The sequence below is a fragment of the Cygnus olor genome, chromosome 2 (assembly GCF_009769625.2).
Source record: "Cygnus olor isolate bCygOlo1 chromosome 2, bCygOlo1.pri.v2, whole genome shotgun sequence".
NCBI lineage: Eukaryota > Metazoa > Chordata > Aves > Anseriformes > Anatidae > Cygnus > Cygnus olor.
This window is the reverse complement of record NC_049170.1, coordinates 139,953,836-139,973,256: the sequence shown is the minus strand read 5'-3', so window position 1 is coordinate 139,973,256 and position 19,421 is coordinate 139,953,836. Positions and strand designations below refer to the sequence as shown.

The following is a 19,421-nucleotide window of genomic DNA, read 5'->3' as shown; positions in this document are numbered from 1 at the left end:
GAAGTAGAAGGGTAGACAGCACAAGAAAAAAAAGCAGAAGTCCTGAGACTGAAATTTTGAGGTTGACATTGGTTTCACTTTACCACGCCAGGGGCTGGCTATCAAAGTGGGGAAAAATACTGAAACAGGAGCAGAACAACAAAGATAAAACCTGGTTTCAATGGAAAGGAATATTGTTTTAGTTTCAAACTCACCTGAAAAATACTTGCACAAAGTGATTAGGTTTACTCATGAAGGCAAAGCGTATCATTTTGCTTTCTCAACAATTGTGTATTTTTTCCACTGTGATGGCCAAAACCACATAAGATAATAAATTCATGTCAGTTAATTCATATATAAAGAATTCTAAAAACTTTAAAAACACAGTTGTCCTTAATGGATAATTCTGAACATGTGGAAATCTACACATAGCATTTTCACTCTAACTCTTGGATACCAACTCCCTTAGTTTAAACACTGTCTCTATGCATATTTTTTATATTTTTCACAGTCCTTAAATAGTTCAGCAGGAGGAAAAACATAGGTTAAAAAAGAAAAGTCTCTATTTCACTTGAGTTTGCTTTCAAATATGCTTGGTTTCCACAGCTCCAAGTGAAGACTGCACGCTTTTTTTAAGACACCTGAGCTCTCAACACAGGTACTCGGAAATAAAACAATCAAAATCGGAGGCTGCACTACAGTGCTGTGTCATAAGTATGTAGGTTGCAGAAGAAAAACAGTGATAATCTTGGAAAATGGATGGTTTTCAGCCTGATGGAAAGAAATATGACTGGATCTTTCATGTGACAGCATCGTGTTTTAAATTGCAATAACCTACTGTCGGTGGTGTTCTCAGCACCATCCGTTCGTAATTCAGTAATTAATGAAAAGCCATTTGTAAAAGATACAACATGAAACAGATGTACACACATTTTCATTTATTTAATGCATGCTGCTCTTTGCTGTTTTTCAGCTAGCTTATGCCTGCTTCTTCCTCTCTCCTCCTGCTCCCCCTTATTTTGGTTTCTTTTTCCTCTCTGTTCACACCCTGACATCCCCAATTGCAGTCACAAAAGACAGAGCCTATGCTGCCAGCTCATGTTGGCACTCCTTCCAAGAACGGAAGCAAAGGGACACAGTGGACCATTTCCATTCTGCTGCCATTGGAAAAAAACACCTCTGTACGTGGGAAATGCACGTATATATTCCATAAAAAATAGATGCAGAAAACCTGCACCTCCAGACCCAAGCAACCTCAATGATCTTGTCTGCAGTTCTTACCCAGAATAAAATGAATCCCCTGAACCTGCTATAGTTAGTGGAAACTTCTATAAAATTGTATTTTTTTCTGAGAATAAAGAATAGGGAAGATAGAAAATGAACCCCCAAAACACGCGTGTATCTTTGAAAGAAGGGAAGAGGAGGGAAGAAGGATTTATTTTATCTGTGCCTGCCGGCCTGGGAAATGGATACTGATGTTGTGCAACTCTGCAGCTGCTCACCCTCTCAATTTGTTGTTTTCTTTCTGTTTTTTTGTTTGTTTGTTTTGTGTGACTTAATCTCATAACCTTACAGTTCTGAAGAGGTTTCGGGCAGCTTTATTCATTAGTCTTGTTCCAAATCATGATCTCGCAGATCATGATCTTCACAGATACCAAGAACCAACTCTCTTTTTTGATATGGCTCATGCTCTGATAGAAGCAAAAATAATAACTTGACTCATAAAACATGCAAACGAACTTTCTTGCAATATTTCTGTAATTTTTTGCGTTGAATCTCATGAAAAATATCCCTGAGAAGAGCTTATCTTTCAGTAACAGAATGCATAAAAACATATATTATAAAGTTAAAGTTAACAACTCCAGACTTTGGAAAGAATTTTGGATTCTATGAATATGTATTGGGGGGAGGGAATTAAATCAATTAATCAATTCACATCTTAATCAATTCACATCTGCCTGAACTACATAATATCATTGCAGGCAGGCATGAGATTAGAAATAGTTACACGATCATAACCTTGTGCTGGGAAGATGCATGGTTCATTTCCTACTTCAAGAGAGCTATTCCCAAAAAAGGATTGTGAATGGCCAGATATGTAGGAAAGAGTTTGTATACGAATCAACACACCTGGAATGTCACAAAAGATTTACAATTTAAACAAAGTCAGATCTGGAAAATGACTAAAATGGCTTTAAAACCGATCCTACCAAGAGCAAGAAAAATAATTACCATGCGACTCAAACATGGGAACGTCACCTGCAGATCTAACAGTTCAGGCAAATAGAAGGACACATGAAAAAGCTTTAGATCGGCATTAAGGTTCCCTGTTCCCCAGCTTTCATTAATAGGATGTTATACACATTTTAATAGGACATTATAAACATTTGCTTTGGCTTAGGCTGAGGAATGAAGAAATCAGCCATTTCACATGCTATAAAATGACTGAAAGAAGTCTATGCCTGTTCAGACCATTTTGTTGCTAGAAATAAAACCAAGCTTACTGAATAATGGGTAATGTAGATCTTGGCGACAATAAGAGTACGTGAGTGCTTTTTATCAAAATAAAACAAAGAGGGCCCTTTGTGGAATCCAGAATTAATGTGAAATTGGATCATACAAATCAAAGAACTTCAGTGCATACAGCCATAAATCCACCATCTGTGCACAGCAGACCTCAGAACGGACCTTCTGAGTCTACGGATTACATAGAGTAATATTTTGCATTTCTTTGATTCACATCATTTGGCGCTTTTCAAAGCGTCTAGTGTTATACTACATCAGAATCTATACTCTGCTCGTGGGATTAAGTCTATGAAAACCACTACGTATGGTTACTTCTTAACTGCCCTTAGCATAAAATCTCCATGCAAAACAAATTATGGCATTGTCACCTAAGATGGCCAATTACTGAAAGAAAATTAACACTAGATCTTACGGTGTGCCTGCTGCCACTGCCTTCTCCACAGATTCACAACACAGAAAGCAGTAACAACACTGTAAGGCAGATTATAAATATTGGATATGGACAAGAAAAAAAATTAATAATGGAAAACCGTTCTGCTGGTGGTAAGTACAACTTGCTGCTGAATCGTTTATGACTTCTCTTTTCCTCTGCAATATATCCAATGTAAGAAAAACATCCTTGGAGAAAGTGCAATCTGAAATCATCCCAGACTTCTTTAAGGCAATGAATTTCAGATCAATCAGAGGATCTACATTCAAGTACCTATGTGTCTGAGCAGTTTAGAATCTATCAACTGTAAATGGAGCTGTTGGGAAGGGAACGGAATGCCAGTCTAACGCTTCAAACAATTACTATTATTTTAATAGAGAATAATACTAGTAAAGAAAACAGGACAAAAATGTGACTACTACTACTCAGAAATGGTAAAACTAAAAAGCAAAACCGAAAAAAAAAAAAAAAAAAAGGAAGGAATGAGACAGCAATGGCACTGATGTCCTTGGGATTCACAGAATATGAGCAAGTGTCCTGGTTTTGGCTGGGGTAGAGTTTGTATTTTTCATAGTGGCTCATATCATGACATGTTTTGGATTTGTGACCAGAACAGCGTTGATAACACACCGATGTTTGAGTTATTGCTGAGCAGTGCTAGCACAGCACCAAGGACTTTTCTGCTCCTTACGCTGCCCTGGTGGTGAGGAGGCCTGGGGGTGCACAAGAAACTGAGACCGGACAGGCCAGGTGGCCAGGACAGTTGACTCCATCTGACCAAAGTGATATTCCATGCCATATGACATCATGTTTAGCAATAAAAGATGGGGAGAAGGAAAAAGGAAGGCAGAACATTTGGAGTCATGGCATTTATCTTCCCAAATTACCATTATGCATGATGGAGCCCTGCTTTTCTGGAAGTGGCTGAACATCTGCATGCTGATGGGAAGCAGTGAATGAATTCCTTATTTTGTTCTGCTTCCACATAGATGATCAAAAAATTTTCAAAAAAATGACATTCTACCTGTCTTTTCAGAAAAACTGAAGTGCATGGAGTCTTATGGAGACTCTTAAAGAGATACATTTTTATCGTAAGTTGGTTATTGTTTTTAAGTTTTGAAGTTAATTTTGGTATCAAAACTAATGTGTTTGGAACAAAAAATAAAATAGAGACAATATAGTTTTCATTTTCTACTTAGTTCTATTATTTACACCGTGCAAGGTACACAAAAAATATTTTAAATATTTCTCACTTCTTGGTCATTTCCCTATTATCATTTTGATCTGCCACATTTTTCCCTTAGGTTTAGCTTAACTAGACAAATGGTTTAACATACTAGAGTAGCTCAATTTCTGCATTTAATTTAAGAATTAAAAAAAGCCTGTCATGATAATCTTTCATATAACATGTTTCTCTACTGGCTGGTTCTTTCAGTTAACGTTAAAAAGAATACACAACACGAAGCATTCAGGAACTAAGGATAGACCAGAAGCCTTTAGGAAAAGTTGAACACAACTGCTTGATGACAACTGTAAGTTTCAAAGGGAAAAAAAAGTTTTCTTAACTTGATCAATAATAATAAGCAGAATATACATGGATTTATAAATATTAAAAATATTTTAAATTATGGTAAATATTCTATGCATGACTTCATTAGAAAGATAATAATACATTATGTTCACTTCTTAACAGCCACTGAATGCAGTAAAATTGTGAGCCTTCCCAGTATTGCTGCTGAGAACAGAGTTGGTATGACAGCGTACAGAGGCTGGAATTTAAGGCCCATCTCCATCTCTGAATTTCAGGCTACTCTCTCCCGACGATGCTGATATTCCCCTCTAACAGCCCATGTGACCAACCAGCCCTTGAAGACTGGGCATCAAGTAGGCATCCCTTTCATTACCTCCATTAAAGGAAGGACAGTTAACGTGAGGTACACTAGGCAAGAAAATTATTCAGAAGACCCTCTAACCTTCAAGAACATGCAACATATAAATACACTCGAGGCATACTTGCATATGTTAATGAGGAAACACTAGTATTAGTATCCAAATAAAAAAGAAAGAGGATAAACTCTGGAAGAGCAATCCGTTGAGCAATGTTGATAACGATTGGCCGAGTGGTTCTGACTTCAGGCATGAAGTCCCCATTCTTCCTGTTGGTAAACATTAATTTATACTGTCCATGTTCATCATATAACTCTGGTTAGAGTAAATACATATTACATATCTGAATGATATATTTGTATCTCCCTCTTTCCGTCTCTCTTTGTGCACACATATAATATAAAAAACTTTCATAGTAAATTTATTGCTAAGAACAAGAAAGCCTGTTGTTGTTTTTTTTTTATCATCCCATTGTGTATGATTCCATCTCCAGGCAAAATTAAGTAAAACAAAAATAAAAAGAGAATCAGACTCTCTCTCATCATCTCTCCTGCTCCTTAGCATGAAGTTAAGCTGCCAGCTTTAGTACTGTATTTCTCGGATACCACTCAAATAACTGAAGAGCACTCAGAGCCACTAGGTACTGAACCCATCAGGTGAAATGAGAGCAAAAGGCAACAGGCAGAATAAGTGAAACAAAAAGGGTCAGATTAATTACATTTAATTTGTTCCCAAATAAAACCAAAAACAGGAAATGAAATATGGTAGAATTCAAGAGGTGAGGAGGAAGGAAAATTATTTTAATTATATTAGCTGCAAAAGACATTATAGCTATGTAACTTGCTTCAAGTTTGAGGTATAAATATTGTTAAAAAGGTTATGGCTGGGCAGCAAGTGGAAGGTTGCCAGATTACGCTGCTCTGGCTGCCAAATACCAGGGAAGGTAAAGGCCTCTGGAGAGAGAGGATATCATTTCCATGGAAACACGTGAGCAAGCTGACTCTCTTCTTTCCCTTCCCAATACATTTCCAGTTCTAGTCTGGTCTTGTTTAGAAGGAAATTCAATTTATTTAATGAAACAGTTTTTACTTTTGTGTTCCAGTAAAGTGCAGCCGCAGAGGTTGAGAGCCTTCTGGTGACTTCTGGCATAATCACATCAAGAGAAAGGGATGGAAGCTGCATCTCCACCCTCTGGCCAAATGCAGGTCCTACTACATAACTGTTGAAACAGCCACTCAAGCAGTGCTGAGTCAAATCAGTGAAAAAAAAAATAAAAATTCATTCTAATGACAAGAACTAGCAGCAAGAAACTGAGAAACCATGAAAATACTGAGATCACCACACAGGTGAAGATTTCATCATCACCCATTAACCTGCTTTTTTGAACCCTATTTTGGATTACAAAAATTCTGCCATGAAGTGAGCGGCCCCAAACTCACGTGTGTACAGCACATGACTGTGGTCCGACCAAGTTGCAAGCACATGGACAAGCTTTGTCACACACAGACTGTCACTTTCCATCAACTCTTTTTATGAGAAGGAGCAAAGAACACACATTGTCTATGACCATCTGAACACACTATGAGGCTCTTCAGCTGTTTCTGCTTGGGGTTGTTTCAAAAAGCCCCAAATGGATTTTATAGGTTACAGAATAAAAATACGATGAAACTCAAAAAGAAAAAAATACATTTGTACCATAAATTCAACAGATCTTTTCAGTATAAAAATTAAATACTTTCTTACCTGTCTGATGTTGTGTCGCTTGTTACTTGGTGCTTTACTCCTGAACCATTCTTAATCGAGTCTTGTCTGGTGAGCCCTTGAGATCTACTTTTGTCCAAACCTTGCGTGGATATGTCACCTGGCGGACCTTGGTACTGCGAATGCTCCTGCAGCTTTGCCTTTTTCTCTTGAGGTGCTTCCTCGTTCCGCAGACCTCTGATAACTTCTTGGTCAGGCTGCTGTGGTGCGTTTGATCCACTGTTATAAAACCAGGCTCCGGATTTTGTGAGGATTTCTTGTTGTTTTCGGCACAAGTTACATACCCACATTACCTGTTCAGACATATTTAAACAGAAAATCTGTTAGCAACTAAACACTGTATACAAAGTTTTCATCAGGCATACATCAACTGATTACTGCCATTTCCAAAGGTATAAATAATAGTATTCTAACTTTTCTATTATAATTACCATAGGTTAGCCACAGCACAACAAAATATGTCTGTACAAACATGGCAGATTTTCTTTTTAAATATATATAAACAGAAAAATAATTTTATTCTACCTTTGCTTCAACATTTACAATACAAGGGAAAGCCACAGGCAGTAGACAAACATATGAAAAGCATCTACCAACTGGAATTCCAATGGCATCAAATGTAAAAACTGAAAATAAAGACTAAAGGCTGAGGATGACAGAAAAAAGGAAGTGAAAAAAATGTAATTAAACGTTTATCTTATTTATTCATTAAACCATTTTCTTACTAAGTCAGAGTATGGAACTTTGGAACAAATCCTCTGCTTGTTTGCAACAAGTAACTTTATAATACACCGAAAGACTCTGCTGTGGTCTGTATTTTATATTTACATGAAGAAGCTGACTTCAAGACATGACTTGATTTTCAAACCTATTGTAAATTAAAGTCATTTTATAAAAAAAGTAACACAACACATATGGTGGTGAGTCTCTCCATTTCATAGCCAAGAATTAGCTTTCACTGTACACTTGTTAAATGGTTAAAATTATTATAACTTCCCAGTTGTGAGATCCTGCACTTAGCAATGAGATTTTTAATATTCTAAAATGTGCTCATTTGCAAGGCTTTTGTGTCTGCTCACCTTAGTCACATGACAGTGCAGGAAAATGCCAATGCCAATTATTTGTAAATTAATTTCACATTCAATTCTTACATTACATTAAAATATATCAGGAAGTAATGAATAAAATATAACAGGCAAGCTATTAATTCAATGGCATGTTGAAATTGCTTACGATGTTATCTTAATTTTGATTGTATATAAAATTAATTTACCACAAGTTTAGTCCATCGCTCTATAATTTTTTTTTAATTTTTTTTAGCCTTAACTTGGTTCTTTATGTTCTTTATATATTTTTTGTCTTATTTCCCAGACAAAATGATATCACTTTGGAACTACATGTTCCTTCACTGTCTACACTCAGCCTCCGGTTCTAATCTAACACCGAGTTGCCTCTTTCAAATATTTACAGTACAGAACATTCAATGGCTAAAGTTAAAGCTCTTCGTTATTCTTTACAATGCTAGATGGTTGAATCACTTTGGGAGTGTTTCCAAATCTGCAACCCACCTGGCTCTGTCCACCACAAAAGGTTTCAGAAGCTGCAAGCTGCATCTTACTTTTATTACCCAATAAGTTATCTAATAGAAAATCTGGGCCGTGCTGTCTCGTTAAGTCTCACCAAAAATGTTTTGGTGAAAGCTTCATACAGAAGGCTACTGGTGTACATAGCTCCTGCTCAAACTCACCGACTGCCTCATTCACAGACTGCCAGGCAGGAGTAGGAGGAGTAGGCCCTGCTCGCCGGTGGCAGTGTGCCCCATCCTGGCAAACATCCCTCCTCACTTTTTAGTGTTCCAACTTTGAGAAGTCAAGTCAGCTGATTTCAACAAGGCGGAAGAAGCTATCCAAGCACTGACAGGGTTGAAAGTAGAGGCTCCCCGAGTAGCTGGCTGTCTGAAGTAGGCTAGATCTCCCCAGAAGAAAGGTCAATACCACGTATGCTTCAGGTCTGGCCGTCATTCAAATATAATGGCACAACAAGCCTGTTTTGCTTTTCCTGATAATTACATTAGGAAGTAGACAAAAGCTCTGAAGTGGAATTTGGACACAAAAGACAGAAGTATTTTTACCCTCCTTAGCCAGTAACGATTAGAAGCCTTTAGCATTTCTGCTTGTTCTGCACAGAGCTGAAAGAGACTTTCCATCTGTGTGTCAGTGTAATGAAAGGAGCAGATTCAAAACGATTATTTAAGTATAAAAATATGTAAAATTTGAATCACTGCACAATAAAATCCCTGACAGCTTTTTGTATTATTTTCCTATATTGGTAGGTGTTGAAATTTCACAAAAACTCGGTATCACAGTCTAAACACTTGAGCAACTATGTCCTTGTCATCCATTTTCTCCCAGGACAATGCACTCCAGGACAAACAAATCCTCCTGTACCCTACAAAATGATAGGTCTTCCTGAATGAACAGGATTTAGTATCTTCTCCTCCAAAAGTAGAATCACGAGAGCACTCCTGATCTAACCTCTTCCCCGTGACACACAAAAATTAGTGATCTGTTTCAATATAAATCTCAGCTGCTGCCAAGCTGGGTAGCTGACGATGTACATCAGAGCAGAGCAATGCAATTGTCAGGGCCACGAGACCTGGATGAAACAAGCAAGCAGTTTATGATTAAAGTTCGAACAAGCCCAGTCCCTGGGTAAAGATGCTATACCTATCTTTGTTGCAGTTATCTACAACATCACCTGGTATTTTCATTTCCATCTACAGCCTGGCAGCTGTTTTTCACTGACTGTCAGGGACACGTTACGGAATATGGGCAACGTTACAGCCCAGGCCCTACTGAAGTCAAACTGGTTCCAGCTGTTTCCATCATGCAACGTTTCTTACAGACAACCAAAGTAATTGGGTCGGACCTGCAGGAAAAAATATGGGCACTTATACTGAAAGCACCTCATGAAACAGAAGGAACAATTAAAAAAAAAAATTTACTTAAGGTATTCCATGTTGGGGGAAAAAAAAAAGTCAGACCATGGAAACACACATAGTTATGTATTTTGCAGATTTTTTCTGCCTTTTTAAAGAGTGTTTCATAATACATATAGCTAGCACTTCTAAAGCTTAATTTACAATGTAGTCCAACATGCAGTCTTCCATAGTGTTGACCCAAGCAGTTACAATTTTAGCTTCAAGTAATGGCAAAGGCCATGGCAAGTGTTGCACAGGCACAGAAATTTACGTGCTGTCAATGTGCACCACCAAATTCAAGCCCTCCTCCACTACAGGGCGCAAATGACTTCTCCATCTTACTGTGTGTAGAAGCATTGTTGCAACGTAAAAAATTCTGGTAATTTACAGCACAGACCCCTCAACTGAATGGCAGCCATGGGTGTAAGAGCACGGGGAGCAAGGTGGCATCCTCCAGGGCAGGACTTCTCCTCCTGCCACCACGCGCCTCTGGGGCAGCCGCTCAGCAGCTCCCAGACCCCGTGGAGCGGCTCTCACCCTGCCAAGACCCCGACAGGATTTTGGGTGACTGGGACAGAAATACATCAGAGAGGGTAAGGGGAGACACAGAATCACAGAATTTTAGGGGCTGGAAGGGACCTCAAGAGATCATCGGGTCCAACCCCCCTGCCAAAGCAGACTGTATGAGTGAATCTCGTGCCTAATGCCTTTCGACATATCTGCAAAGAAGAACCACAAAAGCTTCCCCTCCACAGCAGTACCTACAAAAGGCCCTTCCCTTACATAAGAGATTTGCACGCTGGTGGGGGCACGCTGCCTCCTGCACCCACTTCTAAAACTCCTCACCACCACCCCGAGGAATTTAAAGTGTAAGTCACAAACACGCTTTGCACACAGACATCACTGTTGCAGTTTGGGGTCAGTTCTCACCACTGGAGCACTGCCGATTTTAAAAGCAAAAGAAGGACAAAAATGCTTTTCAACAGCTCTAATCGTTAAGTAAATTTAGATTCTAAAGTGCGAGCGATGCTGATCCACATTTCAATACAAAAGCCTGAACCACCACCTAGTGCCTAGGCTAAGAATTGCTCAAGTCCTTTTCTCTGGCAAGGAGTGAAAAGAATCACACAAAATACATCTAGCCTGACATCTTGACATTAACTCTCATTTTAATTTAAGACAAATACCTTTTTTTTTAATACAATACTTTCTTTTTGAAAAGACATATTCCAAATTCAGATCAGACAGATTTACTCAAACCTTCCATTTGCTTGTAGTTCACAAAGATTAATGCTACACACAGAACAAACAAGTTCTAATTATTTTTGGGTTTCTTCAGCACTTTTGACAAGACTATTCTACAGCATGCTCTAATTTCTTTAAACACTGCCCAAAAGCTTTCATTACACAACATTAGTACTATTTATTTATTCCATAAGCACACAAAACCAAACTCTGCAAAGCCTGCAATAGCTGAATAATCAGCCATTGCACAACTACATGTTGGACATAATTAATGCAAGAAAAACTACTCCTTTGTATTGTCCTAAATAAAAATATTACATACTTGTTCATCAGTTGAAATTCTTCATAACATATTACACAGAGTAACTCATTAAAAGAGAAAAGAAATGTATAAGAAAATTATATCTCAATATATTTCAAACCAAAAATGTGTAATTTAACAAAAATGATACAATATCACAGTCCTTTTAATAGCATCAGATAAATTATGGGAAACGACAGCTACCTCACAAAATGCTATTCCCCTATGTATTCTTAAAGTATAGATGGCCCAACACCAACTTCTGAGAGCAAAATGGAAGTCTTACTGCATTTAAGATTTTATTAAAAGACACAGTATATTTGATTACACATCAGCCTGAGTTTGATACTTTAGGTACTACAATCCAATAAATATTTACCCTAAATCCTCATTAGCCTTCAGAACTCTAGTTCGAATTACAGGTGTGCAGAGGTCTAAAATCGTACTGGAAGGGTGGTAAGACCTCCAGGGAAGAGTAAGGCTTGTTATTACGGTACTACCAGCTCTCTTAGCATTCATCTCCTTGCCAGAAGCAGGCAATATATTAGCATTATATTAACTGCTGTGCTTGCTGCTGGATAATTCCCAAAAAATTCACGTGGTTTAAAAATATGTATCTATTATTATGTGTACCATTTCTTAAACATTCTCAAAGGTAGCAAGAACATAGCGTTGAAAGGAAGGGAAAGGAAAATGAAGAATAAGAAAACTCATTGCTTGAGCCCAGCATCGAGACAACTAATCCCATTTGCTGACATACTGAAGTTAGTTCCTTTTTTTCAGTCTGTCAGTCATAGTCTGTCTGCAAATCAACTTGACTACAACAGGGAGGAAGTACAATGTCTGAAGCCACCCTATACCAAAGAAATGTTTTGAGAAAGAAATACTTCCACCTCTCCACTAGTCACTGCTTTGACTTGGAATAGACGCTGCTGAATCAGTCTTGGCACTGTGCAACATGAGCCAGCTTCCTCTGTACAGTCACTGAAGTTACAATTACACAGCAAACCCGTGTGTCTTTTGCAGGTGTGGCCCTACCATAAGCCCATTGATATCTTCCTTACCTCTAGTCCCCATTTCTGATGAGCTTTCCCTATTTTGCCTGTTTAATCAATGGTTGTCTTGATTCAGGGGCTGCAAGAACCCGTTGAACATTGTCTCCCTAGAAAATGTGATCAATCTGCTCTTCTGGACATTGGTTTGTTTCCAAGTACATTAAATCATCCATTTTTTCCCCAGTAAAATACCAACAGCACTTAATTCCACTATTAATTTTCCTGTTCAGAAGTAAAACTTTTTAGCACTCTTGGTAAAAAGAGTAGCTTGTTTCAAAGCTCTTTGAATTAAAATAGAAGACTTCTTGAAGTTAGCTAAAATATTAAATCCTATCTATTTGGTTCTGTACACTATCAAAAATGGATCATGTTTGCTCTAAAACACAATAATTCACTTTTTTTCTCCCAATCTAAAATCTGGATTCTCTCTTACAGCTAAGACTACTGATATCCATTACTGGTGAGAGAAAGTTAATATTCCTTTCTACAAGATGCTTCCTTTAAAGTTTTTAATTCTATTATCCTTTTGTTGTTGTTGTTGCTTTGGGTTGTTTTTTTCTTTTTTGGTTTGTTTTTTAATGAAAGCAATTGTTTACAACTGTTCGTAACTGTGCAAGACTTACAGCATCTGCTATTAATAGCCAGCATTCATATTTCTGGAAAGCATAGGGGCTTTCACAATGGCTCAAGGATTTAGGGTTCATCTCTTGAGACATCCTTCTAGAGGTTCAGGTCAAGACCGATGCATCTTTTGTAGTTAGGAAGATTTTAAAAACATGAATTGCTTATTTTGGAGTGAATGGAATAGATCATGCCTAATTTATGCTCATACAGAAAGCAGAGACTTTTCCATTTCATTATATTGTTCCGGCCATACAGACAAGTCATCACCATGCAAAATATGAAGGCCCTGTATGATCACATTCTACCTTTTTTTTTCAAAGAAATCTTGCTTTCTTTTTCCTCTGTTTTCTTTCCATGTATATATTCTTTTTTGAAATTTAAAAAAGTGTTTCTCTTCCTTTCCAGTGTCAATCCTACTTTGAGAAGCAGGTTGGACTAGAGGAATCCCAAGGTCCCTTCCAAACTGAATGACTCTATGACCACTTCCAACTGCATTTTTGTAATTCTTTTTCTAAAAAATAAAAATAAAAAATCCCAAATAACTGTTTTAAGGTCAGCAGAACTATTCTGGATGTATTTGATTGTAACTGAAAACAGAAACTCCTTGTAGTTGGTATAGTATTGTGAAATTTTTCTTAAAGACTTTTTAGTTTTTATTTGATGCCAATCAATTTTATTGCTTCTCTTACAAAGCCAAATGAATCTGCAAGATTTCATAACCGCTACAAAAAAATCCATAACATTACTGACATTGCATACTAGCTTCTTCTACTGCTGCACTATAGCAAACAGAGGCTGTATTTTACCATTTATCCATTCAACTATACCCATGGGATGCCTTCACCCTTTCTGTAACACCATTTCCTTCAGTGAAATTAATGCATTCACTCAATGAAGTACATTACAGGAGCAAAGATTATGAATTTGTGACTATTATAATAGAGTTGATAAAAATAACTTATTTTTTCAACATTTTCTTATGCCACTAGTCTGTGCTATGGTACTGTCTTTCACTTTCAGGCAAGTAATAAAGTTAAAATCAGTTTGGCCAACTGCCAAAACTACTGTAATTTTTATTGGCCCTATATCCATAATGATTCATTTGGCTGTTTACACCTGCCCCATGGACACATACTCCTCAAAAATGTATTAAATACCTTCATGGATTCCAAGACTACTTAATAAAATTGGGAAAGCTTACAATACTAGTATGAGACTAGCATCTTTACATACATTTTAAAGAGTATATGTATTTGTACAAATAAATTTTGCAGATAATGGATATATTATATATGAAAAGTCACGATGGTCACAAACAGCTAAGTCAGCGTAAAGTAGGCATATTGCTTGTGCATGCTTTTGATACAGTATATAGTTATGTGACTATTTTTTAAGCATAGAAGAGAACAATATCACGACAACAATGTTATAAAAGGTATACTCGCTTTTTGTACTAATTCTGTATCAATTATCCTAATGGGACAGGCCATCTCTGTTGTAACAATTTTTTATTATCTTTAAGGCATATACAAACAATTTCCTTCATAAATTTTATTTTTGTTCAAGAGCAAAATTAGTGAATAAAACACCTGACTAGGAAAATAAATTGTGTTCAAAAAATGTAACAACCCTCTCCAAATGCACAACATTAGCAACTAGAAATTGTAAGTTGGAACGCTAATTTAGGTGGGTTAATATATATAAGCCAAAGACATTTCATAAGCGTGCTCATTCTTTCTAAAGTAGACTGCATAAAAATAAGCAGTTCATATATAAAATAACTGATGTTGTCCAAGATCTGTACAGGCACTAATTTGCCTTTTTCATTATGGCACAGGCACACCTGGACACTACTGAGTCTGAAACGTTTCTAAACAATTCCAATGGAAACAGCATGTAATTCCTGCACAGCCATACAGACTATACACGATTCTTTCATGAGCTTTCATGATTTCCTGAGGAACTAGACAGTGGAAAAACTTCCAGTGAGGAAATGGCTGATGTGAAACCAGGTGTGATCTGGTCACAGTACACACTAGCAAGTGTTACGTCCCAGCAAGTACAGCTGCACGGCTTCCAAAGCTGAGTATGTAAGCTTATACAGTACTCCAGAGGGCCATGAGGGCTCATTAAATAAGTGTGGTGGTTTTTTGCATGAAATAAACCTGCCATAAGTGAACAGAATCTACAACACTGTTCCACAAGGTCTTCCTTTAACTTTGGAAACTTGCGTAATTATGTAACATATTGAGAATGTACAGTTGACCAAGCTGCACCAATACTATAATTTTTAACAATCTTAAGGAAGAAAACTGAGCATGCATTTTCTGCCATTCTTCTCAACTACAATTTAAGCTCATTTAATAAGAATATTGGATTTAAAGAGACCTTGCGCAGTGATTCCACGTGCCTGCTGCATCAAGCAGCTTTACAATTTAGTAAAGTTCCAACATAAAATTAGCTAGAAATAATGAGGCCAAAATCTATCAAAACGCTTTTCTAAGGCTTAATGCTGCAGTGGAGAGAATGCCTTTTAATTTCCAGTGTTCATTTATTTCAAGCTACTTTTATTACTCTTTATTCTTATACCAGCGTCATTTAGTTTAAATAGCTGCTTTCTCTCCTCTGTTTTTGCTGCCTGATATTTCTGAAGAGGCCAATCACATACCCACAAAAACCCTTCAGTTTTTGCAAGATGTAGCTCTCTTGGGCTAAGCCTATTCCAGAAAGACATAGCCCTGTCACAGGGCCAGGTGCTGGCCCAAGATGGCCGATCAGTTCATACGCTTCCTGGCACAGCCCGGCCTTAGCTAACCAGCACCTCCCAGACAGTGCCAGCACACAGTGCAGGAACAGCACGGAGCAAGAACTGTTCCTAATAAGCAGCTCAGACACAGCCACGCTGCTGTGTAAAGCAGAATTGAGGGGTGTCGGGCAGGTCTGGCCCACACGGGTGTCCCTGGCCTGGAGTACTGCGGCCTTAGCTTCTAGTCACACACATTCATGCACGTGATCATCCCAGCAGTCCTGCTCTGTACCTACAGCACGGGGGAGAAAAGCATTAAACCTGCTTTTAGCGCATCTAAATCACTGGTGTTTTTTTAGCCCTCTAAATCACTGTTCAGTTAAGCCTCCTTGTTTCACTTGAGCCAGTAATTTCTAGGTAGTGCCATGTCATTTAATGTTCTGTAAAGAAGTTGCAGATAATTGTTACAAGCTAATCCCTACTCATCTCTGCAGGTAAACTTGAGTTGCTTGAATTCTTCAGTCCAACTCTTTTTACCTGTTTGGTTGCAGGTTAATTCCTCAGAAAAGAATTTCTTCTGTAGAGACTGTTGTTAGAGCAACTGTTGCTGATGGATTAAAACTTTGTGATGGAGGAAAAACAACTAAATTTTTGGTAGAAAATTAAAAATATGCAGTCATGACTGGAGTAAGGTAATGTAATAGTCACTAGAATTACCAATTTTCCACAGCTGTATGGCAAAGTCATTAACTAACACTTTATCTCACAAATTCAGCATGTCTTTAAGGAAAGATAATTGGAACATTGTCTTGGTTTTCTTAAATATTTTTATAATAATTAGTTCACACAAAATATTGTGTTCCAACAGATTTGGCACGTAATAGAAATCATCCAAATGACAACGCCAAGTTGTTTTACTTCACCAAAATTCTTACTGAATCATAGAATCATAGAATCAATAAGGTTGGGAAAGACCTCCAAGATCATCTGGTCCAACTGTCCCCCTACCACCAACATTACCCACTACACCATATCCCTAAATACCACATCCAATAATACTTAAATGTCTTACAGAAAATTGATTTTGAGACTTTTGTAGCCTTAAAGTCTCAATTAGATGTTATTTATGTTATGTTATTTTTGAACTTTGTGTTCAAAGTTGTGTACTCACATCACGGCTTTATTTAAGAACGAACTAATAAAAATATTGAATCATCTATGGCAAAAAAAAAAAGGTGCTGAGCATGTTTATTATTTAATGCATGTAGGCTGTTTTGAAAATGAATCGCACAAAGCATTTACGGGTTATTTACTACTGCAAGACATGACATCAACATCAACAAGAGGCCAAGAACAGAGAAAATGTGACAGGACACAATAAGTCTGTAGTCTGTATAAAGATGTCACTGAATTGAAGTCAACAGAACCACACCATTTACACCCTCTGTGTCATTACTCATTACTGAAATTGTCTGAAAAAAATGCAAGATTCAACTGTAGTAAAAAAGTAACAGAATGGTAAGATGCCTATAAAGCAGTTACTGCTGTATTGAATCCCATATAAACATTCCTCAATTTAACATAAAAATGCTGCCTATACTCTAGCAGCAATGTAGTCACAGCAGCACAGCTTCCAGTGCAGGCTGCAAAGCTCAGCTGAGAAACTAAGTCATATTTTCTGGCCAGAAAGCTACACTGAATTCCATGTTAAGACAGCTACACTGTGAGAAGAATTCAGGATGTACACATTTTATGTCTACCTGAGATGCTGTCACAATTAACACTGGCAGAACAATATAAAAATCTAAGATTAAAAAGAAGTAAATGCATTTCAGCTTAATAAATTTCAAAACAGAAAAGCAGAACAAGAGTAGAAAAGCAACAAATTTAGTGACACCCAGCACAGTCAGGTATATATTACTTATCAGTATGCTGAAGAGAACAACCATATTTCTTGAAGGAAAAAGGAATTTATGTATGAAATGAAGTTTATTATTTTTGTTTGTTTATATATATATATATATATATATATATATATATCTTTTTCTTTTTTTTAATTCCAGTCTCAAATAATTCATTTTGTTAGGAAACACATGAAGATGCAAAGTGAGAACAGGAAAGTATCTTGAAGAACACCAATAATTGAACAGGTTAATCTCTCTTCAAAAAAGAGTCCACGCCAAGATATCAGTTAGCAGGTAACAACTAATGGACTTTTCAAAAAATCTTACCTAATTATAAAGACAATTTAGTCCTGACAAACTATGCATCATGACTTGAAGCTTTCAACAGAATACGATGCTTTTCAGAAATATGTCTTGAAAACCATGTCTATGCCTTAAAAATGACATGCAGTTTGCCAACAAGGAGCATGTAGTTCATCAGGAAATCTTTTTAAGTAGGCTGGGCAGGTATTGCATTCTAGCTGACAGCTGGAAGCTCTCCTCAATTTACCCTGATAAACTAGCATATCTTACTAGTGTCATCTCCATGTGGCTTCTGCTCCTCCCTGCATTTTTTCAGCATATGCTGGAGAGTGAAGTGAGCCCAGGTCAGTGGAGATACTGCAAGCAGCCCGTATGGATGAGCTAGGTTGAACATTTGAGGCTTCAGAAAGAAAAGTAGTTAAACAGGTCCTCTCATTGAGATCAAATCCTGACACAATGATTACTTCAGGAAAGAATATTTTATCTTCTCTCTTTACCTTCTTTAGATATGTTTTCATGCCCAATTCTGGACCAGCTCTACCCTACATATATCTCCACTGCAGGTGAAGGCAGCAGCCTATTTCTCTCTAACAAAGCCACCCATTTCTTCCTCAGTTGTTATGTGCAAGTTTGCTACTGCTGACATGCTCTGCCTTAGACAACTGCGTTACACAGCAGAAAGCTCCTTTCTTGTGGATTTGGGGCACGAACAAACCCTACCCTATGACAGCTAGGTGACATGCACATTAGAATGTGTCACAAAGAACACAGCATTAAGTTATACTTTCCTCGAGTAGGATAAAACATAGAAACGGAAATCATCTGAAATACTGGCTTAGTAATATCATAACAAAATCTTTCTGGCTCCATCTAGTGGGCTTTAGCGTGCCTTGGCAATGTGACCGTAACGCAGCAATAGAAAAACACTGGAAAGTTGCAGCAAGGACTGAAGTTTTCCTCAATATTTCTGGCATGCCTGTGAACAACCCCTAAAGTTTGACAGATTCCTTTAAAGCTTCCTGTCTCATTTTACTTTTCGATTTCAAATTGGGGTACTTGGAAGGCTCAGAGGCCCCCAATTCAACCTCAATTTAAGCATCAGTAGTGTCCCCCCCCAAGTTACATTGTCTGATGTTGTTCATGCTGCACTATCAGCCTTCCTATAAGCAAAAATAAGTCTAGGTACTTTAGGATTCCTTCAAATCTGTGGAGTATAAAACATTCACAGTGCAAATCCTCAAATCTCTGAATTTGGTGAATCCCCTGAGCAAACATCAGCCATACAGCAAACTGTTTTAACTGCTTTTATTGTTACAACACCTTGGTTTGGATTCACCTTTATTGTTGGTGGTGGTCAGATGGCTTTGTTTTTAAAGATTTGTCCACCTCAGTACTACGAAGATTCTCCTTACACTAGTAAGCTGGTTCCAAATAAAAGACTCATTTAAATTCGGTAAAACGGCCAAAAGAATTTTAAGATTTCTTAACATTTCTGTCACAGAGCCCACATCTGAGCACCCAGTAGCAGGCATATTTCAAGTTCCAAATTAAAACCAATTTCATATAAAGAATCTTTTGGTTTTGTAATTGACTGTAAATATACTCAGAGAATTTTAATTTTATTTCTTAATTTCAAAGTTCTCTTTTTTTTCCTGCATCTGACAATATGAAGAAATCAAA

General features: G+C 37.4%; 1 protein-coding gene across 16 annotated transcripts in view; it reads right to left on the bottom strand.

The window, feature by feature from the left end:
- Positions 1-19,421, bottom strand: part of RIMS2 (regulating synaptic membrane exocytosis 2) — a 468,287-nt gene that overhangs the window by 337,260 nt on the left and 111,606 nt on the right. For all 16 annotated transcript variants that reach the window (XM_040546640.1, XM_040546641.1, XM_040546661.1 and 13 more), the window contains one exon: positions 6,566-6,876. In XM_040546640.1, coding sequence (XP_040402574.1) covers positions 6,566-6,876 — 311 coding nt within the window. The remainder of the gene's footprint in view (positions 1-6,565; positions 6,877-19,421) is intronic.